Below are 24,663 nucleotides of genomic sequence, written 5' to 3' on the forward strand. Positions count from 1 at the left end.
AATAGCAGAGCCCTCGGGGGGAAGGTCGTGCCCCTGCTGTCGCTGCCCAGCACGCCACAACAGCGCACTGTGACATGACAGTATTACAGTGTGCATCAAAACGAAGTGTTGACTTTTAAGTGGTAGCTTCCACAGGCCTTTTAGAACACAAATCTGATTGAAAGGATCATTGTCAGGAATTTATATGCCACTATCACTCAGGTGAACTGACAGTGTGATCCTTGCCTCCAGACTAACCCTAAGAATACCCCCAGACAAAACTTGGTCAGACTGGGACAGGCCAAGGACCCGGACAACTGTGGTAAATTGGCTTTTCAAAACCCCCATGGAAAGGGGCATGTCAGTATTTATGAGTATTGACAAATACACTTTCAGGGTGGCCAGAAGCATTCCCCACCAGAACTGTCAAGGTGACCAGAGTAAATAATACCGCTTTAAGAGTTCCAGTCACAATATTCCCAGACAAAGGATCACTATTTTATTTCCAGAATAGTGCAAGAGACCTAGATGGTGGCTTTAAGAAGACAGGTCAAAGAAAATGAAAAGACATGTGGCTGGAACTCCAAGCAGGGAGCTACATGACATACAGCCTGGGAATTAAGTATACGTTAAGTCTCTTACAGAAAAGACTTTGAACCACAGTGGGAAGGACCGTTCCAGATGCTTCTCACCACCCACACCACTATCAAGATTAAGTAGCAGAATGACTGGATCCACCACACTCGAATGAAGCAGGCCCCAGAAGCCCCTTGGAAATTGACACCAAGAGACAATGAACTGAGACTGAAACTTATTTGGGCAAAATGAGTGCATTCTGGGAGCTAGTTTGTAATTTTATTTATGGAACTGCTTTGTGTATAATTGTAATTGAAGTCCTAGAATACCTCTATCCAAAAAAATACTGAATGGCCTTGGTCCCAGGTTCTAATCAGTACCCTGGATCTATGAGAGAGCTGGCCACTGCAGCAGGTGGACTGGCAAACTTAGAACAAGCCCTACAGTTATCCCTAAAAGGCCAGGCTCCAAGATCACAAGTTCATAGTAGGAGCACCTGGTATGGTTCAAGATAACGTGTCTTTAGCTTTCAGTTTTATACAAGCACAGTTTTGGATGCAGCGAACAGCAGCTTTGATCATACGGGAGGGGACGAAAGTAATTTTCCAGCTGAAATTCGAAGGATTGTCTGCGATAATGCCATTGATTCTGAGAAAAAGTTCCAATCCTGATGGACTATGACAAATTTTCAGATTATATAAAGAAATTTCAAAGCATCTGTGACCTATGATCCTGCCTCTAATGTGGCCACTGCCTTTGTACTTACTGTAAGTAATGCCACTGTTTATGTTATCCACCCCATCATCACCCTAGGATTAAATCATGAAAAATGGTGCTCTATCCCCCAGAACATAGGGTGTGGGCACGAAAGGTGAATGAAAAGTGGCAAACAGTAAACTTACAATCTTGTGCTACTGGGGAACAACAAGGATGCATTTGTGAAAGCAATACTATTAATGCTCAAGATGTGTGTCTTGATGCTGAACAAAGTATCTGCCACTTTGAGATTCATCCAGTCACTGATCAGAAAACTGGGCTTGTATATCCTAGTAAAGATTGTGCATGCCTGGGAACTCCTTGTGCTATTGCAAATGTGCCTAGTAGGTCAAATGTACATAGTAAAGCATTAAGGGACACTTATTAACGTAAGGATTTGCATTAAGTAAAAGAATTTACTTCTCATCTTATGGAAAGGGGGGAATGAGACAGAGTGAAAGTTTAACAGGGTCGAAATCCATTTGGATTTAGATGAAATGTTAGCTTGCTAATGTAAGTAAAACATGCTGTTTAGTCTGGTAACTGCAGCACTAGCAAAACTGCTCCAGCAGAGGAGAAAGAATGCAAATTTCCAAGCTAAAGAGATAAGAGATAAGAAAGACTCCTCGGAGCTTGAAACAGACAGCGCAGAGTGACCCAGGTGTTCTTGCTGTACTTTCTGACAAAAAACTAGATACAAGTGTAACTAGCTGTGAGTGTAACGTGAAATCAGCAGAATGAATTCACATGAACCTATTGTGAAATTCTATGCATATGTAAATTAGTAAGGGATAATAAAAAAGGATCGGGAGTCCTCAGGGGCACGCATGTCCTTTGAAGGGAAACAATCCCTACCTGCGCCCAGCACTGTAATAAACATACCGTCCCTCCAAACCTTTATTGGAATTGTGGGTTCTTGATTTTTCACCGCTATTCAGTGGGGACCTTGATCTTTCACCTCCAGGATGCCCTTAGCCACTACCGTGTCCCCTCCCTAGGCCACCGCCCTGACCCCTCCCTGGGCTGGACCCTGGCCAACCTCAGGGACACCCCAGGGACCACCTGGGCCTGTGTGAGAGCCCTGGCCAGCGCCTGGCGGCGTGTGCTGGACAGGCTCGTGGACAGCTGGGCATGGGTGGCCAAGGAGACCACCAAGCTCCGTGACGCCTGCAGGGATGCAGCCACCAGGAGGGGACAGCCGGTGGATGCGGCCATCAGGAGGGAGCAGCGGCTGGAGCTGTACCTGGGGCTGCTGGGGGACTTGGTGACCACATGTGACGAAGCCACCGCGATCCCCCAGGAGCTGCAGCGCCGCCTCGGGGACATCGAGTTAGGCCTGGAGGGGACAATGCAGGTGTCCCCTGATTTCCGTTCAGCCTTGGTGGTCACGGTGGCCGAGGCCGAGCAGCTGTGGGAGGCCAGTGCCCACCAGGCCAAACGTCACCTGCTGGGGACACTTGGGGAAATCAACTCCCTGTTCTTCTGTCCCTCTCCTGGCCACAGTGGCCACGCAGTGGCCGAGCAGAGCCAAAGAGCCACCGAGGACATCTCGAGGTTGCTGTGGACAGAGCAACATCACCACTGGGCCGCCATGGGCTGGGGGTCACCTCTGCAGAGACTTGGGGACATTCTGAGGACACTTTGGGAGCACTTGGGGACACTTGGGGAAGGCGTGTGGCGACGCTGGTGGGGGCAGGGGGGTGAATGAGCCTCCCCTCAGTGCCTTGCAGGAGACCCGGCTGTGATTTGGGGACTGGGGGGGTCCCCAGGCAGCCCCCGCTGCTGAGCACTGACCCTTCCCCAGGGTCACCACCTTCAGTGCCCCTGACCCCACCTCAAGCACTGACCCCCCCCACTGGGACGAGTGGAGACCCCCCTTCTAGGTTTTCTGGTGGTCCAGATGACCCCGAGATTGTGAAAAGTCCTTTTCTCCCAGCCCCGCGGCCAAAGAAGAAGTCGAGATGCGCAGCTTTGCTTCTCACGGTCGTTTATTTTCTCTTATCAATAACATGCTTTGTCCGCTCTGCTGAGCTCTGTCCAGCAGGTCGGTCTGTGGCAGTCTCCCTGCCCTCAGGGCGGTGTTTACCTTTTACACTAAAAACTACCTGTACTATGTTTACAATAACATGCGAACATCTATCATTTCTGTGGGACAGTGTGACTCTACCTTCAACCAATAGAAAAGTGTCACCATCACAGCAAGACATGGAGGGCAAGAAGGAGGAGAAGAAGGTCAGGACAAGCCCAAATCCCTCCATCTTGTCCCCTTGAACCCCTTATTTTAAAACCCTAAAATTCTACTTTTTCACCCTGTGTTAATTCACCTACCACACTACTCAAACCCTTGTGGCTTGTAATTCCTCACACAAAGCTGGCCATTTTCTCCAGGGGCTAAAACCAAAGCCACAGGTATTCTTGACACCATGCCAAGGTCTCCGAGCCCCCTGCCAGAAGCTCAAGCCATCCAGGGCAGCCAGAGGGATGTCCTGGATTCCGACAACCCCCCAATCACCGAGCACCGGGACCGCCCCCGTGCATTGCCTCACCCAATTCACTGACCCCCCCCAAAACTATTGGACACCCCCCGAGCCATGAGCCATCTCCCCTAGTGCACCAGGACCCCCCACTCACGGCCCCTCCCCCATCCATGGGAACTACCCCAAATCACAGCAGCACAAGGAGAAGAAGCCAACACCTTCCCCCCACACAATGGGGATCACCAGGGCTCCACCAAACAGGGGGCACCGGGGATCATCCAGCCCGGAGCCTCCCATGGGGGATGGAGCTGGAGCAGCGCACGAAGCTCTGCCCTCACTCTCCTCCCTCACTCGAAGCTCTTCCCTCACTCAGGGCACTCACAGGGCTTCCCTTAGTGGCGCCGCTGTTGGTGTTTTGTCAAGGTTGAGCTCCTGGAGAAGCTCTTCCCACACTCCCCACACTGGTAGGGCCTCTCCCCGGTGTGGATGCGCCGGTGCATGGTGAGGCTGGAGTTTCGCTTGAAGCCCTTCCCGCAGTCGGGGCAGCGGAAGGGCCTCTCCTCTGTGTGAATCCGCTCGTGTAGGAGGAGATCGGAGCTGCTCTGAAACCTCTTCCCACACTGGGGACACTCGTAGGGCCTCTCCCCGGTGTGGACGCGCTGGTGCACGGTGAGATGGGAGTTTTGCTTGAAGCCCTTCCCACAGTCAGAGCAGCGGAAGGGCCTCTCCTCTGTGTGAATCCGCTCATGTACGAGGAGATCGGAGCTGGTCTGAAACCTCTTCCCACACTGAGGACACTCGTAGGGCCTCTCCCCAGTGTGGATGCGCTGGTGTGCTCTCAGGGCAGAGCGGCACCCAAAGCCCTTCCCGCATTCCAAGCACTCAAAGGGTCGTTCCCCGGTGTGGATCACCTGGTGCCGGATCAGCTCAGAGCTCCGGCTGAAACCCTTCCCACATTCCAAGCAGCTGTAGGGCCATTCCCCAGTGTGGATCACCTGGTGCCGGAGCAGCGCAGAGCTCTCTCTGAAGCTCTTCCCACACTCCCCACACTTATAGGGCCGTTCCCCAGTGTGGATCCTCTGGTGCTGGATAAGATTGGAGCTCTGGTTGAAACCCTTCCCACATTCCAAGCACTCGTAGGGCCGTTCCCCAGTGTGGATCCTCTGGTGCTCGATCAGGCTGGAGCTCTGGTTGAAGCCCTTCCCACACTCCCCACACTCGTAGGGCCGTTCCCCAGTGTGGATCCTCTGGTGCCGGATCAGGTGGGAGCTCTGGTTGAAACCCAGCCCACACTCCCCACACTTGTAGGGCCGTTCCCCAGTGTGGATCCTCTGGTGCTGGTTCAGGTTGGAGCTGTCTCGGAAACCCTTCCCACATTCACCACACTCGAAGGGCCGTTCCCCAGTGTGGATCACCTGGTGCCGGAGCAGCCCAGAGCTCTCTTTGAAGCCCTTCCCACACTCCCCACACTCGTAGGGCCGTTCCCCAGTGTGGATCCTCTGGTGCTCGATCAGATGGGAGCTGTCTCTGAAACCCTTCCCACACTCCCCACACTCATAGGGCCGTTCCCCAGTGTGGATCCTCTGGTGCCGGACCAGGTGGGAGCTGTCTCTGAAGCTTTTCCCACACTCCCCACACTCATAGGGCCGTTCCCCAGTGTGGATCCTCTGGTGCCGGATCAGGTGGGATCTCTGGTTGAAACCCGTCCCACACTCCCCACACTTGTAGGGCCATTCCCCAGTGTGGATCCTCTGGTGCTGGTTAAGGTTGGAGCTGTCTCTGAAGCTCTTCCCACACTCCCCACACTCATAGGGCCGCTCCCCAGTGTGGATCCTCTGGTGCTGGATCAGGTGGGAGTTGTCTCGGAAACTCTTCCCACACTCCCCACACTCGTAGGGCCGTTCCCCAGTGTGGATCCTCTGGTGCCGGATCAGCTTGGAGCTCCGGCTGAAGCCCTGCCCACATTCCAAGCACCTGTGTGGCTTCTCCCTGCCATGAGCCTTCTCCACCAGCTCCGAGCTCTGGCTGGATCTCTGGCCGCCTTCCTGGCTCAGGGGGGCTCTTTCCTTCCCGCAGCTCCCTGGGCTGGGTTTGCAGCCACTCCTCCTGCAGGATCTCTGGGGCTTTTCCTCCTCCTCCATCCAGCCACGCTCTGGCAACGACAAATCCTGGTTTGGGGAAAAAACAAGAGGAGAGCACCTTGGACTGGAGGTTCCTCCTTGCCCAAGTTCATCTCAGGAAGTCATTGGGAATCTTGTTTCTGTAAGAACCTCCAAAACACCAAGATTCAGCCCAGAAATCCTGCAAACTTCAAGACACAGATCAAAAACTCCCCAAACATCGCAACTCAGCAAAAACTTCCTCCAAAAGATAAAGATTCAGCTGCCACATAAAACCAAAGCACCAACATTTAGCCCAAGAAAGCTCAGAAACACCAAGATTCACCCCGTGAAAATCATGGATCCCCCTCCACAGTCACCTGCTGCATGTGGGGGGAGCAGCGCTCCTGGGGCTGGGGGGAGGCTGCAGATACAGGGAGGGATGGAACCTTGTGCTGCTTCCTGTTTCTGCTCCTCCTCCTCCTCCTCCTCCTGTGTCTCTGCTCTTCCTCACACTCCTCTTCCTCCTGCTACTCCTCCTCTTTGCACAATCCCACCTTCTCCTGACACGTGCAGCGTTTGACCATTTTGTTCCTCAACCCTGCTTCTCCTTCCCTTCTCCTCCTGCCCCCAGGCCCAGCACCCACTGCCGGCTCCCTCTTCCCCCCAAACCCACAGCAACCCAGTGCAGGGGCAGGGATGGAGCTGGGGCAGGTCGGGCTGGGGCAGCGCTGGGCTCTCGGCCGCCTCCGCCCGCACTCGGTCCCCACTGCAGCCGCTCCCGCCAGGACAGCGCGGGGGGCCCGGCCTTGGCGCTGCCCCACTCCCACCTCCCCAAATTCCCCTCGCGGGGGGCGCTGGGGCCGAGGGGGGGCGCAGGTGGGGTCCAGGTGGGGAAGGCTGGGAGCTGCGAGTCTGCCTGGCAACTGGTGAGTCATCAGCGCCGCGTGCTCTGATTGGCTGAGCTCTGTCTGAGGGCTGGGCCTGCAGCAAGAGGGGACACCCTGCTCCAGGGGGGATCTCCCGCAAACGGGGCACCCCCATGAAAGGAACAAGAGGAAAGTGTCTTTACAAACAGATGCTGTCAATCTGCTCGGAGATAGGGCCAGAGACCTGTACATAAGGAAGTGACAGGAGAAGCCATCGGTTTCAGAAAATGTTATCATTGCTCTGCTGATGTCAATGTTTCCGCACACCCTGGGGCTCATCCGGAATTCCTTCCACCGTCCAGGGCGGCGGGCAGGGAGTGCAGCTGAAGGTGCCTCACCCACTTTGGGTGATCGGCTCCCTTGGCTGGCGGCGGCACCGGGGATTGATTGGGGACCCGGCAGTGACCAGGAGACAGACAAGTGACACATCAGGGGGGTCTGTGAGGAGGCAGCAGGGAGAGAGCACTGAAAATCTCATCCGTGAGTGCACTGGGATCTTCGGGGAGTGAACATGGCAGGGCACCCAGGGAGGGGAGAAAAGGGAAAGCCAGGGAGGGGTCCTGGCCAAAGGGATGATGAGCTCAAAATGTCTCTGAAGGGTCCCCTGGGAGAATGTTGAGGTCGTTTGCACATTTCCCTCAGGTAATTAAGGACATGGACACCCAGGAGGGCAATAACGGAAGTGGAGAAGGGATTTGGACAACAGGGGATGGATGGTGTTGGTGTGCTGGGAAGGGATCGGGTGAAGGGGAGTGTGCAGCAATATGGGGAAGGCAAGAAGCAGCAGGAGGGATCAATGTGGCAAGAAAAAGGATGATGGAAAAGAGGAGGAAGAGAAAAATACAGAGCACTGAGATGTTTTCCAGCACTGTTTTATGCTCAGAATTTGCCAGCTGATCCTGCTCCTCTCCATCCCAGGTTTCCAGGACAGGAAAAGAAGGAGGTCAGGATGTCAGGGGGTTTCTCTGCGGTGGGCAGCGGCAGCACCGGGCGCAGAGCTGCGGGACCGGGAGCACGGGCTGGGGGCCTGTGGGGAGCTGCGGGGCCGGGCCGGGGCTGTGGGGCAGCCGGGGCTCAGCGCCAGGCGCTGCCTAACCCCACCAGCCCCGGGCAGGGCCAGCACTGGCCCCCGGCCCCCAGGAGGCTGCGGGACGCCCCGGCCGCTGCCCGGCCCCGGGGAGCTGCCGGCCCTGCCCGCCGGGGGGGCCGCCTTTGGACACTGCGGCAGGACAGGGACCGGCTCTGCCATACGGGCTCTGGAGGGGACCCTGAGCACAAGCAGGAAAACAAAGGAACAGCTGGGAAATGCACAGTGCACATGCAAGGATCAGGATTTTCTATTAACCATTTGGTTTGGGTCCCTGGAGAAAGGAAAGATTTTGCAGAAAGCTCAGCAGCTGTCAGAGGATGAGCACCCACAGGCACTGAGCGGGGCTGCAGGAGTGGCAGAAGAAGGCCCTGGAGCACTTGGGCACAAAGGCACAGCAGCTGAATGCAAGGAGGGATGAGCCAAAGGCCAAGCTGAAGGCAAAGGCCATGGCACAGTTCCTACAGCCCCTCAGGGATCAACCCCAGCGCCCAAGTGGGCCCCAGCACCCAGGGGACGGGGTCGGCCACAAGCACCTGGCAGAGGCATTGCCCTCCTGGGCAGGGGAGAGCCCACCCAAACAGCCCCTGGCAAGGAGTCAGGGCTGGAAACCAAGATGCCATGGGTACGGCTTTTGCCATTGGCTTAGACAAGAAGAAGAGCCAGACCCAGGTCCGATATTCAATTGTCTCCCTTGCAATTCATCCTGGCAATTCCTTACCCTGCTAATTCTCCACCTAGTGCAGGCTGGAGATAAGGGATGGACATCTAAAGCAGTCTGTGGCCACAATCCTGTCTCTTGTGAAATCTCTGCCACAGGAAGCTGGGCTGGCACAGAGCCTGCCTTGGCACTTTGCTGTTGCCAACATCCAAGCAGGACATCGGGCCCTGCCTAAGGACTGCAAAGCAGCACCACTGGTGGCCAAGTGGCGCGGCCCGTGCCAAGTGGCCCTGAGGCCAGAAACAGCCGCCAGCACAGCTGAACACGGGGGGACCCCTCAGCCTCGGCTCCAGGGCTCTGAAGCCCCGGAGATTTGCACTTCCCGCCTGCAGCAGGAGGATGGGAGGCCCCCACTGAGCCTGCACTGAAGGCAGCGCAGCAGCAGCCAGGCCTCCACAGCGGGGCAAGGCCCTGGGCCTGCCCACACATCCTCTGCTCAAATCCTCCGCCTGCCCATCCTCCTTTGGCATCTCCAGACACCGGGGCCAATCCTTGCTGCCACTGCTGCAGCTTCAGTGCTTTCTGTGCCTGCACTGCCGCAGCTGCTGGGGAACACAACGGCACAATTCCACTCTGCCTCTCACTTACACTCACACACTGCGCTGCCTGCCATTGCATCCATGGAAAATACACCAGGGCATCGACTTCAACCTTTTCAACATTTGATTTCTCTACTCAGGCTTGCCTTGCCTTGGCCTCGGGCAATGAAAGGTTCAAGGTTTTTTTAAGGGATGTCCCACCACTCCATGGAGATGAGTTGAACAGCTCAACACTCTGTGAATGGCCCAAAAGATACCCACAAAGATAACGACCAGCAGCAAAACAGCAACGCCCAGCAGCAAACAGCAACCAACACCTACCCCAGACACTGCCCCCGGCACAGCTGGAGACACCTGCTCTGCAAAAGGCTGAGAAGGAAATCCAGCAGTTCCCACCTAATTAACATCAGAAGCAAACAAATCCGGGTCCAATAGGAACCCAAATACTAAAAACTGCACAACCTGAAATTATAGAACATTAAACCAATGGGTTTAGATTGGTTCAGACTGTATCAAGTTTGTGGAAATCTAGTAAAACCCACGTGTCACGGAAGGATTTTCTCTGCACAGCCGGGCTATGTGGGGATGGAATGATTTCTGTTGCACATCCTGGCCAGAATCAATAATGCCTTGACTCTAACACTAAACATATTGGTGGAGATTTTATTTTCCCTGCAGTTTCAGTGCAAAGTTTATAGCATTAGAATATTTTTGGTAATAATCCTACTTCTATACTGCCAGTTAGGTTTGGGTCAGGGATGGGAGAATGAGTTTGTACTTCGAGGAGAAGTAGAAAACCATTAATTGCCTCGGATTTTTTTTGGTGTATGTTTGTGTAAGAGATACCAAAATTTTGCTCTGGGTTTGTCGACGTTCACCTTTAGGCTGCATTTTGCAAAATGAGAAGAGATTTAAAGGTTACCTTTTAACTCAGAAACAGTAAAGAGATGATTTGAAGGAAAATAAGAAAAAAAAACCTAAAACATAAGGTTGTGGGGGGGCCACGTGTGCGGCTGCTGAAGGCTGCTCTGGGAGAGAAGCTGCATTCCAGGCAGCCAGCAGAGGAGCTTTAGAAATGCAAATTAACACTGCTGGGGCAAAGTGCGGACAATGTACCCGGCTCTTCTTGCCTGGGGCAGGAATTGGGCTGATTCCCTCTGCCCCTCACCCCAAGCTCTGCCTGCTTGCACAGATGCAATTGGCACAGCTGAAGGCAGAGCCCATGGTCAGGATCTCTGACTCTGCAACAGAAATGGGTGAAGCTGCAAAGGGAAACAGCAAATGGAGAATGTTGTCAAAACTTCACTAAAATAAGGGGGGGGATCATCTCCCTGCCCACTCCAACATGTGCTGTCACTGTCTATGCTATACAGGGAGCATCAGAGCACTGGGGTTTTTGCTCTAACAAGTTCAGGGAAATCAGTCGGAATTCAAGTATTTGATGATGTAATCAGAAAAAAGCGGTCAATTGATGCAGCCCCGGCTGGAGGGAGCGCCCAAAATGGGGAAAAGATGAACGGCCAGCAGAACAAATCCTACAACCGAAGGGGACCCGGGAAGAACAAAACAGAGTCAATGAGTGAATCTGCCTGGAGACAGGGCCAGGCACTTGTAGATAAGGAAGTAACGGGAGAAACCATCAGTTCCAATAAATGTTACAAATTGACCCAGACTGCTGCTCAAAGTCCCGCTAAATTCCTCAACTTCCAGAAGAACAAAGACTTCACAGAGCCACGAATATCGGCTCTTATACACCAGGAGGGTGCACATTAACGAGGACAGGCAGCAGGCGCATCGGCAAGTCGGAACCTCCCGAGTCCCTCAGACAGCGGGCAAAGGCAGAGGGAGATGCGGCCGGGAAAAGGAGCATAAAAAGGAGGCTGCGTACTACAGCAAGGGCAGAGAGCGCACGGCAAATGGCCCACGGCCTCTCCCTCTGCCCAGCAATAAAGTCACTTTGACAGGACTCCTCGGTCTCCTCTGGGCACAGAAACCTCCGGCGACGTGAATTTCCCCGCACGCTCCCGGCGACGGGGCAGCCACCTCTGTCCTAGCCACAGCAAGCGGGACGAGGCAGCGCTGCTCCGGCAGCGGCTCCTGCCCAGGCAGCGGCGGGAAGGAGAGCGCGGGCAGCCGCTCCCGCAGCGCCCTCGGCCCAGGGCCACCACGGGCCGGACACGGCACAAGCAAGCCGCCGCAGCCCCCTGCCGCCCCCTCCGCCCGCAGCGAGCCCCGAGCCCCCGCAGAACCCAGCGCGGCTCCCACCTGCGCCGGGGCCGCCTCCCAGCTCCGCCAATGCCGCCTCCCCGGCCTCCGGCCGCTGCCGCCGCTCCCGGGCCCGCACAGACGCTCCGCCAATGGCGCCGCTGCCCAGCCAGGGCCGCCCTCAGGCCGCCAGCGGGGCCGTGCTTCGCCCCGCTCTCACCAATCAGCGCGCCACAACCACGACTGACGGCACAGCCGGCCAATCGCAGCGAGGGGCGGGCTCTGCACACGGCACCGCCTCGCCCCGCGCTCTCAGGGCCCCCCGGGTTGTGCGAGGGCAAAGCCGCAGCTGAGGAACAGCCCTGGAACGGGCCCGGGCCCGGGCCGGCATCCAGCGCAAACACAAACAAACTTCTCCGCACCTCCCGACACGGCTTTCCCGGCCCTGCGCCTTCGCTGCCTCCGCCTCTGCGGCAAGCCCACGAGCCCCACTTCTCCTGCCCCTAATTAGCAGCATCAGTGCAGCGCTTGGATTTCCCCCAAAAAGGGAAAACCACCCAAAGCCCTGGGGGTGAGTGGGGCAGGGCAGAGATTTCGGGCAGAAAACTCCAAAACCTGCGAGCAGGAGAATGAGAAGTCAAGGAAGAGCCTTGGATCCAGCTTTCCCCCAGGCCTCCCTCCTTCCAGCTGCACCTCCTCCCCCGGCAGGGCAGGAGACAGGGAATGGGGCCATGCTCAGTTCATCCCCCGTGCCTTCTCCCTCTGCTCAGGGACAGGAGTCGTTCCCCTGCTGCACCCTGCGCTCTCTCCCACCGGAGACTTGTCCAGGAACTTCTCCGAGCGGAGTCCATCCCCTGGGGCACAGCCCCCCTCCAAGTGCTGCAGCGTGGGTCACTGTGCCACGGGCTCAGTCCTTCCAGGACAGGCTGCTCCAGCGGGGGCCCCTCTGCCCACGGGCTCACAGCCTCCTCTCAGGCATCCCCGTGCTCCAGCCTGGCTCCTCCAGGGGCTGCAGGGGGATCTCTGCATCCCCACGCATCTGCAGGGGGATCTCTGCAGCCCCATTGTTATAAATGAATCAGCCAATTTAATAATTAGAGCAATTTATTAAATCAAATCCGAGTAAAAATTGGAAAAGCCACAATCAAAACAGCGCCGAGCCAGGCGATCGGAGCTGGGTTCAGGCTCTGCAGCTCCGTGCCCCTGGCAGGTCACAAGGTGCTGATTCCGCAGGGGTTTTTTGTGTTGTTTTCAGACCTAGCAGGATTCCTGGGGGGTCTTCCTGTTCCCTCTCATGGATCTTGCCCCTTTCCACATATTAATGCATGTTCTTTTCTTGTGCAGAGTTTTCCCTGGAATACTCTGATTGCTGAAATCCTGTTAGACGGTAATCTCGAATATCTTGTTCTGGTGAGGAATATTCATCTTATGGGTTCAATGCTTATCTTCTAGATGGAATAATCCTTCAGAATAACCATCCTTTGAGACAGGAATTCATCTTGTGTATATTGTTCTTTCACTTGATTCCATTTAAAAAGACACTGTATTTTTTTTTTAGTCCTGAGCACGAATTTATTTTAAGCCATATATTACACCCATGGATCTGCAGGGGGATCTCTGCATCCCCACGGATCTCTGCATCCAGCACCGCCGTCTTTGGAGGCGCCAGGAATAGGCTGAGCTCTGCCTGAAGCTCTTCTCACCTTCCCCACACCCTTCCCGGCACAGGGAGGGTTTTAGCTCCTCACAGCTCCCCGGGCTGGGTTTGCAGCCCCTCCTCGTGTGGGATCTCTGGGGCTTTTCCTCCCCGTTGGATTCCTGCGCCGTGGAGCCGTTCCAAATGGCCTCTTCCACGAGGTTCTGTGGCAGGGATTTGTTCTCCCTGGTCTCTGTCCGCAGCTCAGTGCCTGGGGCAGGAAGGACAAGGAGAGTTAGGCACAGGGAGAAGGGAAAAGGAAAAGGCAGAATGTGAAATACAAAGTTGTGTTTTGTGTCAGGTAAATCAAGGTAACCTGTGTAAATGTAATTGTGAAATGTGTGGAACACGGCCATGGGACAGTTATAGAAATGAGTTCTAATAAACAGCCGAGGAAAGCATGGAAGAAGGCTTTGGAGCCAATCTTTTGTTTGTGATTGACAATTATAAGCCTTAAGCTGTTTTGTAATAAGAACCTTGGAATTATAACTTTAGAATGTTGCTCTGTATTAAGGATTTTAAGACTTTAGAATGTATAAAGAATTAAAAAAGAATGTATAAATGTATAAAGAATTCAAAAGAGGGAAGTGAACCTGTCCCAAGCTCCTCACAAAACAGTGAAAATATCCTGGAGAAGGAAGATGGACATCAACGTCGCTGATTGATGATTTCAAAAAGGGAAGCTGGACATCACTATCAGGGATTAATGGTCCTAGAAAATAGAGCCCACATCAGGAAGATGGACCCCACCATGTGGGACACACATCCTGGGATGTCCATCCCGGGATATTGAAACCTGGAAGAGATCACAATAGAGTACAGAAATTGGAAAGGAACCAAACATCACCATCACAGATTGACGATCCTGAAGTAAAGAATTGTGATGTCAAAAATTGGAAATAGAAACTGCTGAGCAAAGCTTATGAATATGCATGAAGATGATCAATGAATACCAGCAGGCCCAGCAATCAGTGTGCAGTTGGAGGGGAAAACCCCCACCGCTGTACCCAGCGCTGGCTTTGCTCATACGTTACCATATTAATTAATAAATTAATGAATTGAATTGCTGCTTGATATATTGGCTGAGTCAAGCTTCTCATTTCTAACATTCTAATGCTTTTGAATTCCTCTATTGGCTTTTGCATTTCTCTATTGGCTTTTTGAATTTCTCTATTGGCTTTTGGATTTTTCTATTGGGTTTTGCATTTCTCTATTGGCTTTTGCAGGTTCCTATTGACCACGAGCATTTTGCTCTGCTGCTCAATACTGATATTGATTATTGATAATTCCTTGCAGCTGCTCGCTGGCACAATAAAATCTCCGAGTTTGCCCCGACATGTCCAAGGCTGTGTGAGCTTTCTGCCAGGTTTTGGGAATCCTTTAGGAATCCATTTCTCACATCCCTGGGCCCCCCCCGGTCCCGGCGCTGTTCCCGGGGGTCCCGCGGCTCCGGGGGGGGGAAAGGGGAGGGGGCGGAACCCCCGTGATGGGTGGGGGGGCACAAAGGGGGGTCCGGGCCCGGTGCTCGGGGGGGGTCGGTGCTCGAGGGGGGTCGGGGGCACTGAAGGGGGTGCGGGTGCGGTTTTTGGGGGGTCCCGGTGCCCGGTGAGGGGGGTCAGTACTCAGCAGCGGGGGCTGCCTGGGGACCCCCCGGCCCCCCCAAATCCCAGCCGGGTCTGAAAAACAAAGTTCACTAAGGGATTATTAAACAAAGTTTAAAAAGGGATAAAAAAGGGTTTTGGCGCTCGGCCAAAGAACTCGCCCTTAACTTAACCCTTCGTTCTCCGGATCCGGTTCCACTGCAGGGCTGCAAACGCATTCCTGAGTTTTGACATTATTCAAACACTCCCGGCAGGTTTGGATGTTCCAGGAACTCTTGTTTGGTTCTCACCTCTGTCTTGTCTGCAGGACATTCTGTAGATCAAGTCAATATATTTGATTTCTTCTCCTGGTTCCATCCTGTTGTTTCAGAGCCCCTGGTAAATTCATAAATTCTTCTCAGGTTTGTGTCACTGTTATCACCTGGAGAGGCCGGGCCACAGATGGGAGAAACAACGGAATTGTTTTACACCTGAGTCAGTCACAAAAGCATTTTAACACTGCATAGTCTCTATTTCAATATTTATCATTGATCTATTTCATATTTATCTACTTTTAATATTTTAAGGCCTGTGATATAATATCTATTTATTACTCTAGCATTCAATTGGTTACACGGTGCACACATAAACGGATCGATTTTATTGTACCAGCGAGCAGCTACAAGGAATCATCAATAACCACTATCAATATCAAGTACCATAGCAAAGTCCTTGTGATCAATAAGAACGTGCAGAGGCCAATGCAGAAATGCAGAAGCCAATTATTCTATTGTCATTCATAACCCGGCTCTGCTGCAGCCACAGCAGAAAGCTGCCTCTGCTGCAAGGCACCGAGGGGGTCACTCGCCCCCTGAGCCGCCCCCGCCTCCATGAGTGTCCCCAGAGCGTCCTCAGAGTGTCCCCAAGTGTCCCCAGTGACGTCACCCCAGGAATTCCCATCAGCATTTGGGACAATTCCAATGAAAATTCCCAGAAAATTCCCCACATTTGTCTCAAATCCCGTGTGGGGAGGGGAGAGGGGACAAGTGACAGCAGCGATGTCCCTGATGATGTCACCGTCCCCAGTGATGTCACAGCGGTGACATCGCTGTCCCTGCAGCAGCCTCGGGATGCCCTCATTGAAAAATGCATCTTTTATGATTGGCTTTTTGCAAATATTAAATTGAATATGATATGTATTCTATTGATTAGGAGTGCTGTATTAACATTTTAATAGTATGGGAAATGTAGTTTTGAACTTAAAAATAGAAACATTCTTTGTGGGGTTTTTTTTTAAAGAATGAGATTGTCATTTCGAGATAACAGTCACAGACCACCTAGATCTGCCAGAGAAGAGGAATTTATGGGTTTCTTATCAGAAGAAGCTAATTTCTTCAGGCCTTGCTCAGAGTCCAAGACGCCGTGGGGATTAAAAGAAGGAGTTAACTATTCCAGACAGAGTTTCTTATCGTAAATAGAATGTATGCATAACCATGAAGTATGTATGAATACGCAACAGTGTGTAGTTATTAAGAGTTATTCCTTTGTTCACAAAACATGCTTGTCCAAGCTTAAGTACCCAGAGATCCCACACGAGGAGGGGCTGCAAACCCAGCCCGGGGAGCTGTGAGGAGCTAAAACCCTCCCTGTGCCGGGAAGGGTGTGGGGAAGGTGAGAAGAGCTTCAGGCAGAGCTCAGCCTATTCCTGGCGCCTCCAAAGACGGCGGTGCTGGATGCAGAGATCCGTGGGGATGCAGAGATCCCCCTGCAGATCCAAGGGGATGCAGAGATCCCCCTGCAGATCCATGGGTGTAATATATGATTTAAAATAAATTCGTGCTCAGGATTAAAAAAAATACAGTATCTTTTTAAATGGAATCAAGTGAAAGAACAATATACACAAGATGAATTCCTGTCTCAAAGGGTGGTTATTCTGAAGGATTATTCCATCTAGAAGATAAGCATTGAACCCATAAGATGAATATTCCTCACCAGAACAAGATATTCGAGATTACCGTCTAACAGGATTTCAGCAATCAGAGTATTCCAGGGAAAACTCTGCACAAGAAAAGAACATGCATTAATATGTGGAAAGGGGCAAGATCCATGAGAGGGAACAGGAAGACCCCCCAGGAATCCTGCTAGGTCTGAAAACAACACAAAAAACCCCTGCGGAATCAGCACCTTGTGACCTGCCAGGGGCACGGAGCTGCAGAGCCTGAACCCAGCTCCGATCGCCTGGCTCGGCGCTGTTTTGATTGTGGCTTTTCCAATTTTTACTCGGATTTGATTTAATAAATTGCTCTAATTATTAAATTGGCTGATTCATTTATAACAATGGGGCTGCAGAGATCCCCCTGCAGATGCGTGGGGATGCAGAGATCCCCCTGCAGCCCCTGGAGGAGCCAGGCTGGAGCACGGGGATGCCTGAGAGGAGGCTGTGAGCCCGTGGGCAGAGGGGCCCCCGCTGGAGCAGCCTGTCCTGGAAGGACTGAGCCCGTGGCACAGTGACCCACGCTGCAGCACTTGGAGGGGGGCTGTGCCCCAGGGGATGGACTCCGCTCGGAGAAGTTCCTGGACAAGTCTCCGGTGGGAGAGAGCGCAGGGTGCAGCAGGGGAACGACTCCTGTCCCTGAGCAGAGGGAGAAGGCACGGGGGATGAACTGAGCATGGCCCCATTCCCTGTCTCCTGCCCTGCCGGGGGAGGAGGTGCAGCTGGAAGGAGGGAGGCCTGGGGGAAAGCTGGATCCAAGGCTCTTCCTTGACTTCTCATTCTCCTGCTCGGAGGTTTTGGAGTTTTCTGCCAGAAATCGCTCCCCTGCCCCACTCACCCCCAGGGCTTTTTTCTCCCTTTTTGGGGGAAATCCAAGCGCTGCACTGATGCTGCTAATTAGGGGTAGGAGAAGCGGGGCTCGTGGGCTTGCCGCAGAGGCGGAGGCAGCGAAGGCGCAGGGCCGGGAAAGCCGTGTCGGGAGGTGCGGAGAAGTTTGTTTGTGTTTGCGCTGGATGCCGGCCCGGGCCCGGGCCCGTTCCAGGGCTGTTCCTCAGCTGCGGCTTTGCCCTCGCCCAGCCCGGGGGGCCCTGAGAGCGCGGGGCGAGGCGGTGCCGTGTGCAGAGCCCGCCCCTCGCTGCGATTGGCCGGCTGTGCCGTCAGTCGTGGTTGTGGCGCGCTGATTGGTGAGAGCGGGGCGAAGCACGGCCCCGCTGGCGGCCTGAGGGCGGCCCTGGCTGGGCAGCGGCGCCATTGGCGGAGCGTCTGTGCGGGCCCGGGAGCGGCGGCAGCGGCCGGAGGCCGGGGAGGCGGCATTGGCGGAGCTGGGAGGCGGCCCCGGCGCAGGTGGGAGCCGCGCTGGGTTCTGCGGGGGCTCGGGGCTCGCTGCGGGCGGAGGGGGCGGCAGGGGGCTGCGGCGGCTTGCTTGTGCCGTGTCCGGCCCGTGGTGGCCCTGGGCCGAGGGCGCTGCGGGAGCGGCTGCCCGCGCTCTCCTTCCCGCCGCTGCCTGGGCAGGAGCCGCTGCCGGAGCAGCGCTGCCTCGTCCCGCTTGCTGTGGCTAGGACAGAGGTGGCTGCCCCGTCGCCGGGAGCGTGCGGGGAAATTCACCTCGCCGGAGGTTTCTGTGCCCAGAGGAGACCGAGGAGTCCTGTCAAAGTGACTTTATTGCTGGGCAGAGGGAGAGGCCGTGGGGCATTTGCCGTGCGCTCTCTGCCCTTGTTGTAGTACGCAGCCTCCTTTTTATGCTCATTTTCCCGGCCGCATCTCCCTCTGCCTTTGCCCGCTGCCTGAGGGACTCGGGAGGTTCCGACTTGCCGATGCGCCTGCTGCCTGTCCTCGTTAATGTGCACCCTCCTGGTGTATAAGAGCCGATATTCGTGGCTCTGTGAAGTCCTTGTTCTTCTGGAAGTTGAGGAATTTAGCGGGACTTTGAGCAGCAGTCTGGGTCAATTTGTAACATTTATTGGAACTGATGGTTTCTCCCGTTACTTCCTTATCTACAAGTGCCTGGCCCTGTCTCCAGGCAGATTCACTCATTGACTCTGTTTTGTTCTTCCCGGGTCCACTTTGGTTGCAGGATTTGTTCGGGTGGCCCTTCATCTTTTCCCCATTTTTGGGCGATCTCTCCAGCTGGGACTGCATGAATTGACCGCTTTTTTCTAATTATATCATCAAATACTTGAATTCCAGCTGATTTCCTTGAACTTTTAGAGCAAAAACCCCCGTGCTCTGATGCTCCCTGTATAGCATAGACAGTGACAGCACATGTTGGAGTGGGCAGAGGGATGATCCCCCCCCTTATTTTAGTGAGGTTTTGACAACATTCTCCATTTGCTGTTTCCCTTTGCAGCTTCACCCATTTCTGTTGCAGAGTCAGAGATCCTGACCATGGGTTCTGCCTTCAGCTGTGCTAATTGCATCTGTGCAAGCAGGCAGAGCTTGGGGTGAGGGGCAGAGGGAATCAGCCCAATTCCTGCCCCAGGCAAGAAGAGCCGGGTACATTGTCCGCACTTTGCCCCAGCAGTGTTAATTTGCATTTCTAAAGCTCCTCTGCTGGCTGCCTGGAATGCAGCTTCTCTCCCAGAGCAGCCTTCAGCAGCCTCACATGTGGCCCCCCCACAACCTGCTATTTTCTTTTTTTTTTTTTCGTTCAAATCATCGATTTACTGTTTCTGAGTTAAAGGGTCACCTTTAAATCTCTTCTCGTTTTGCAAAATGCAGCCTAAAGGTGAACGTCGACAAACCCAGAGCAAAATTTTGGTATCTCTCACACAAACATAGACATAAAAATTCCGAGGCAATTACGTTTTTTGTACTTCTCGTCGAAGTACAAACTCATTCTCCCATCCCTGACCCAAACCTAACTGGCAGTATAGAAGTAGGATTATTACAAAAAATACTCTAATGCTATAAACTTTGCACTGAAACTGCAGGAAAAAGAAAAACTCCAGCAATATGTTTAGTGTTAGAGTCAAGGCATTATTGATTCTGGCCAGGATGTGCAACAGAAATCATTCCATCCCCACATAGCCCGGCTGTGCAGAGAAAATCGTTCCGTGACACGTGGGTTTTACTAGATTTCCCCCAAACTTGATACAGTCTGAACCAATCTAAACCCATTGGTTTAATGTTCTATAGTTTCAAGTCGTGCAGTTTTTAGTATTTGGGTTCCTATTGGACCCGGATTTGTTTGCTTCTGATGTTAATTAGGTGGGAACTGCTGGATTTCCTTCTCAGCCTTTTGCAGAGCAGGTGTCTCCAGCTGTGCCGGGGGCAGTGTCTGGGGTAGGTGTTGGTTGCTGTTTGCTGCTGGGCGTTGCTGTTTTGCTGCTGGTCGTTATCTTTGTGGGTATCTTTTGGGCCATTCGCAGAGTGTTGAGCTGTTCAACTCATCTCCATGGAGTGGTGGGACATCCCTTAAAAAAACCTTGAACCTTTCATTGCCCGAGGCCACGGCAAAGCAAGCCTGAGTAGAGAAATCAAATGTTGAAAAGGTTGAAGTCGATGCCCTGGTGTATTTTCCATGGATGCAATGGCAGGCAGCGCAGTGTGTGAGTGTAAGTGAGAGGCAGAGTGGAATTGTGCCGTTGTGTTCCCCAGCAGCTGCGGCAGTGCAGGCACAGAAAGCACTGAAGCTGCAGCAGTGGCAGCAAGGATTGGCCCCGGTGTCTGGAGATGCCAAAGGAGGATGGGCAGGCGGAGGATTTGAGCAGAGGATGTGTGGGCAGGCCCAGGGCCTTGCCCCGCTGTGGAGGCCTGGCTGCTGCTGCGCTGCCTTCAGTGCAGGCTCAGTGGGGGCCTCCCATCCTCCTGCTGCAGGCGGGAAGTGCAAATCTCCGGGGCTTCAGAGCCCTGGAGCCGAGGCTGAGGGGTCCCCCGTGTTCAGCTGTGCTGGCGGCTGTTTCTGGCCTCAGGGCCACTTGGCACGGGCCGCGCCACTTGGCCACCAGTGGTGCTGCTTTGCAGTCCTTAGGCAGGGCCCGATGTCCTGCTTGGATGTTGGCAACAGCAAAGTGCCAAGGCAGGCTCTGTGCCAGCCCAGCTTCCTGTGGCAGAGATTTCACAAGAGACAGGATTGTGGCCACAGACTGCTTTAGATGTCCATCCCTTATCTCCAGCCTGCACTAGGTGGAGAATTAGCAGGGTAAGGAATTGCCAGGATGAATTGCAAGGGAGACAATTGAATCTCAGCCCTGGGTCTGGCTCTTCTTCTTGCCAAAGCCAATGGCAAAAGCTGTACCCATGGCACCTTGGTTTCCAGCCCTGACTCCTTGCCAGGGGCTGTTTGGGTGGGCTCTCCCCTGCCCAGGAGGGCAATGCCTCTGCCAGGTGCTTGTGGCCGACCCCGTCCCCTGGGTGCTGGGGCCCCCTTGGGCGCTGGGGTTGATCCCTGAGGGGCTGTAGGAACTGTGCCATGGCCTTTGCCTTCAGCTTGGCCTTTGGCTCATCCCTTCTTGCATTCAGCTGCTGTGCCTTTGAGCCCAAGTGCTCCAGGGCCTCCTTCTGCCACTCCTGCAGCCCCGCTCAGTGCCTGTGGGTGCTCATCCTCTGAGAACTGCTGAGCGTTCTGCAAAATCTTTCCTTTCTCCAGGGACCCAAACAAATGGTTAATAGAAAATCCTGCTCCTTGCATGTACACTCTGCATTTCCCAGCTGTTCCTTTGTTTTCCTGCTTGTGCTCAGGGTCCCCTCCAGAGCCCGTATGGCAGAGCCGGTCCCTGTCCTGCCGCAGTGTCCAAAGGTGGCCCCCCCGGCGGGCAGGGCCGGCAGCTCCCCGGGGCCGGGCAGCGGCCGGGGCGTCCCGCAGCCTCCTGGGGGCCGGGGGCCAGTGCCGGCCCTGCCCGGGGCTGGTGGGGTCAGGCAGCGCCCGGCGCTGAGCCCCGGCTGCCCCACAGCCCCGGCCCGGCCCCGCAGCTCCCCACGGGCCCCCAGCCCGTGCTCCCGGTCCCACAGCTCTGCGCCCGGTGCTGCCGCTGCCCACCGCAGAGAAACCCCCTGACATCCTGACCTCCTTCTTTTCCTGTCCTGGAAACCGGGGATGGAGAGGATCTGGATCAGCTGGCAAATTCTGAGCATAAAACAGTGATGAAAAACATCTCAGTGCTCTGTATTTTTCTCTTCCTCCTCTTTTCCATCATCCTTTTTCTTGGCATATTGATCCCTCCTGCTGCTTCTTGCCTTCCCCATATTGCTGCACACTCCCCTTCACCCGATCCCTTCCCAGCACACCAACAACATCCATGCTCTGTTGTCCAAATCCCTTCTCCACTTCCCTTCTTGCCCCCTGGGTGTCCATGTCCTTAATTACCTCTGGGGGAATGTGCAAACGACCTCAACATTCTCCCAGGGGACCCTTCAGAGACATGTTGTGCTTATCCTCCCTTTGGCCAGGACCCCTCCCTGGCTTTCCCTTTTCTCTCCTCCCTGGGTGCCCTGCCACGTTCACTCCCCGAAGATCCCAGTGCACTCACGGATGAGATTTTCAGTGCTCTCTCCCTGCTGCCTCCTCACAGACCCCCCTGATGTGTCACTCGTCTGTCTCCTGGTCACTGGTGGGTCCCCAATCAATCCCCGGTGCCGCTGCCAGCCAAGGGAGCCGATCACCCAAAGTGGGTGAGGCACCTTCAGCTGCACTCCCTGCCCGCCGCTGCGGACGGTGGAAGGAATTCCGGATGAGCCCCAGGGTGTGCGGAAAAATTGACATCAGCAGAGCATTGATAACATTTTCTGAAACCGATGGCTTCTCCTGTCACTTTCCAGCGCTGCCCCAGCCCGACCTGCCCCAGCTCCATCCCTTCCCCTGTGCTGGGATGCTGTGGGTTTGGGGGGAAGAGGGAGCCGGCAGTGGGTGCTGGGCCTGGGGGCAGGAGGAGAAGCAGGATTGAGGAACAAAATGGTCAAACGCTGCACGTTGGCAGGAGAAGGTGGGATTGTGCAGGAGAAGGAGGAATAGCAAGAGGAAGAGGAGTGTGAGGAAGAGCAGAGACACAAGAGGAGGAGGAGGAGAAGCAGAAACAGGAAGCAGCACAAGGTTCCACCCCTCCCTGTATCTGCAGTCACCCCCCAGCCCCAGGAGCGCTGCTCCCCCCACATGCAGCAGGTGACTGTGGAGGGGGATCCACGATTTTCACGGGGTGAATCTTGGTGTTTCTGAGCTTTCTTGGGCTAAATGTTGGTGCTTTGGTTTTATGTGGCAGCTGAATCTTTATCTTTTGGAGGATGTTTTTGCTGACTTGCGATGTTTGGAGAGTTTTTGATCTGTGTCATGGAATTTGTAGGATTTTTGCGGTGAATCTTGGTGTTTTGGAGGTTCTTACAGACTCAAGATTCCCATTGACTTCCTGAGATGAACTTGGGCAGGGAGGAACCTCCAGTCCAAGGTGCTCTCCTCTTGTTTTTTCCCCAAACCAGGATTTGTCGTTGCCAGGGCGTGGCTGGATGGAGGAGGAGGAAAAGCCCCAGAGATCCTGCCCGGGGAGTGGCTGCAAACCCAGCCCAGGGAGCTGCGGGGAGGAAAGAGCCCCCCTGAGCCAGGAAGGCGGCCGGAGATCCAGCCGGAGCTCAGAGCTGGTGGAGAAGGCTCATGGCAGGGAGAAGCCACACAAGTGCTTGGAATGTGGGCAGGGCTTCAGCTGGAGCTCTGGCGTGATCCAGCACCAGAGGATCCACACTGGGGAACGGCCCTACGAGTGTGGGGAGTGTGGGAAGGGTTTCAGAGACCGCTCCAAACTGAACCAGCACCAGAGGGTCCACACTGGGGAACGGCCCTACGAGTGTGAGGAATGTGGGAAGAGCTTCAGAGACAGCTCCAACCTGATCCAGCACCAGAGGATCCACACTGGGGAACGGCCCTACAAGTGTGGGGAGTGTGGGATGGGTTTCAGAGACAGCTCCAGGCTGTTTGAGCACCAGGTGATCCACACCGGGGAACGGCCCTACACCTGCTTGGAATGTGGGAAGAGCTTTGGGTGGAGCTCTGCCCTGAGAATACACCGGCGCATCCGCACTGGGGAACGGCCCTACGAGTGTGGGGAGTGTGGGAAGAGCTATGTGCAGAGCTCTGGCCTGAGAAAGCACCAGCACATCCACACTGGGGAACGGCCCTATGAGTGTCCCCAGTGTGGGAAGAGGTTTCAGACCAGCTCCAATCTCCTCCTACACGAGCGGATTCACACAGATGAGAGGCCCTTCCGCTGCCCCGACTGCGGGAAGGGCTTCAAGCGAAACTCCCACCTCACCGTGCACCGGCGCATCCACACCGGGGAGAGGCCCTACGAGTGTGGGGAGTGTGGGAAGAGCTTCTCCAGGAGCTCAACCTTGACTGAACACCAACAGAGGCATCACTAAGGGAAGCCCTGTGAGTGCCCCGAGTGAGGGAAAAGCTGAGAGTGAGGGAAGAGAGTGAGGGAAGAGCTTCGTGTGCTGCTCCAGCTCCATCCCCCATGGGAGGCTCCGGGCTGGATGATCCCCAGTGACCCCCGTTGGGCAGAGCCCTGGTGCCCCCATATGGGGAATAAAACAGAGAGTAAAACAATGGAGCCGGCAAAGGGGCCCGATATCTGAGGCCTGACTGAGCAGAAACTGTGGGAGACACAGACACCGTTTAAGTCTCCCTGGGCAAGAAGTGACCAAGCATCCTGTTGTGAGACTTTGTGATAAGATAATGTTCCCAGGTGACGGGATGTCATGAAGAATGTGTAACCAATGGAAATTGTTAGCAAACATCGAGCCCTATAAGCACCACACAAGTAAAACCCTGTATAAACACCTGGTACCCTCAATAAAATTGGCTTCTGATCTGAGCTCGGCTGTCCCCGTCTCTCCATCGTGGACAACCCCTGTTGTGGGTGATCCCCGTTGGGTGGGGGGAAGGTGTTGGAGGGAGTTCTTTCCCTTCTCCTTGTGCTGCTGTGGTTTGGTTGGTGATAAATCCCCTCCGTGTGCCCGGGCTGGGTCTGTTGTCCCCGTGCCGGTGCTCGGGGCGGGATCTCTCCCGTTGCTTGTCTGCAGTCCCGGGCCTCTCCTCAGC

General features: G+C 54.6%; 2 protein-coding genes across 3 annotated transcripts in view; one reads left to right on the forward strand and one right to left on the reverse strand.

Moving 5' to 3' along the window:
• The window catches only part of LOC128801727 (zinc finger protein 239-like), a 49,891-nt gene extending 25,455 nt beyond the window's left edge, over window positions 1-24,436 (forward strand). The window contains exons 1-2 of one of the 2 annotated variants that reach the window (XM_053967808.1): window positions 17,826-17,981; window positions 23,046-24,436. In XM_053967808.1, the coding sequence (XP_053823783.1) occupies window positions 23,073-23,981 (909 nt within the window). In that variant the 5' untranslated portion in view covers window positions 17,826-17,981; window positions 23,046-23,072 and the 3' untranslated portion in view covers window positions 23,982-24,436. Of the gene's footprint in view, window positions 17,982-23,045 lie in introns of those variants that run through there. The other variant, XM_053967807.1, reaches the window with a different exon arrangement.
• On the reverse strand, window positions 3,954-11,681 carry LOC128801728 (zinc finger protein 184-like). Its single transcript, XM_053967809.1, has 2 exons — window positions 11,429-11,681; window positions 3,954-5,956 (listed from the first exon to the last, which is right to left on the reverse strand). Exon 2 carries the CDS (start codon window positions 5,927-5,929, stop codon window positions 4,181-4,183), a length of 1,749 nt encoding a protein of 582 aa, XP_053823784.1. The 5' UTR covers window positions 5,930-5,956; window positions 11,429-11,681; the 3' UTR covers window positions 3,954-4,180.
• Window positions 24,437-24,663: the final 227 nt, after the last annotated feature.

The sequence above is a fragment of the Vidua chalybeata genome, chromosome 31 (genome assembly GCF_026979565.1).
Source record: "Vidua chalybeata isolate OUT-0048 chromosome 31, bVidCha1 merged haplotype, whole genome shotgun sequence".
Lineage (NCBI taxonomy): Eukaryota > Metazoa > Chordata > Aves > Passeriformes > Viduidae > Vidua > Vidua chalybeata.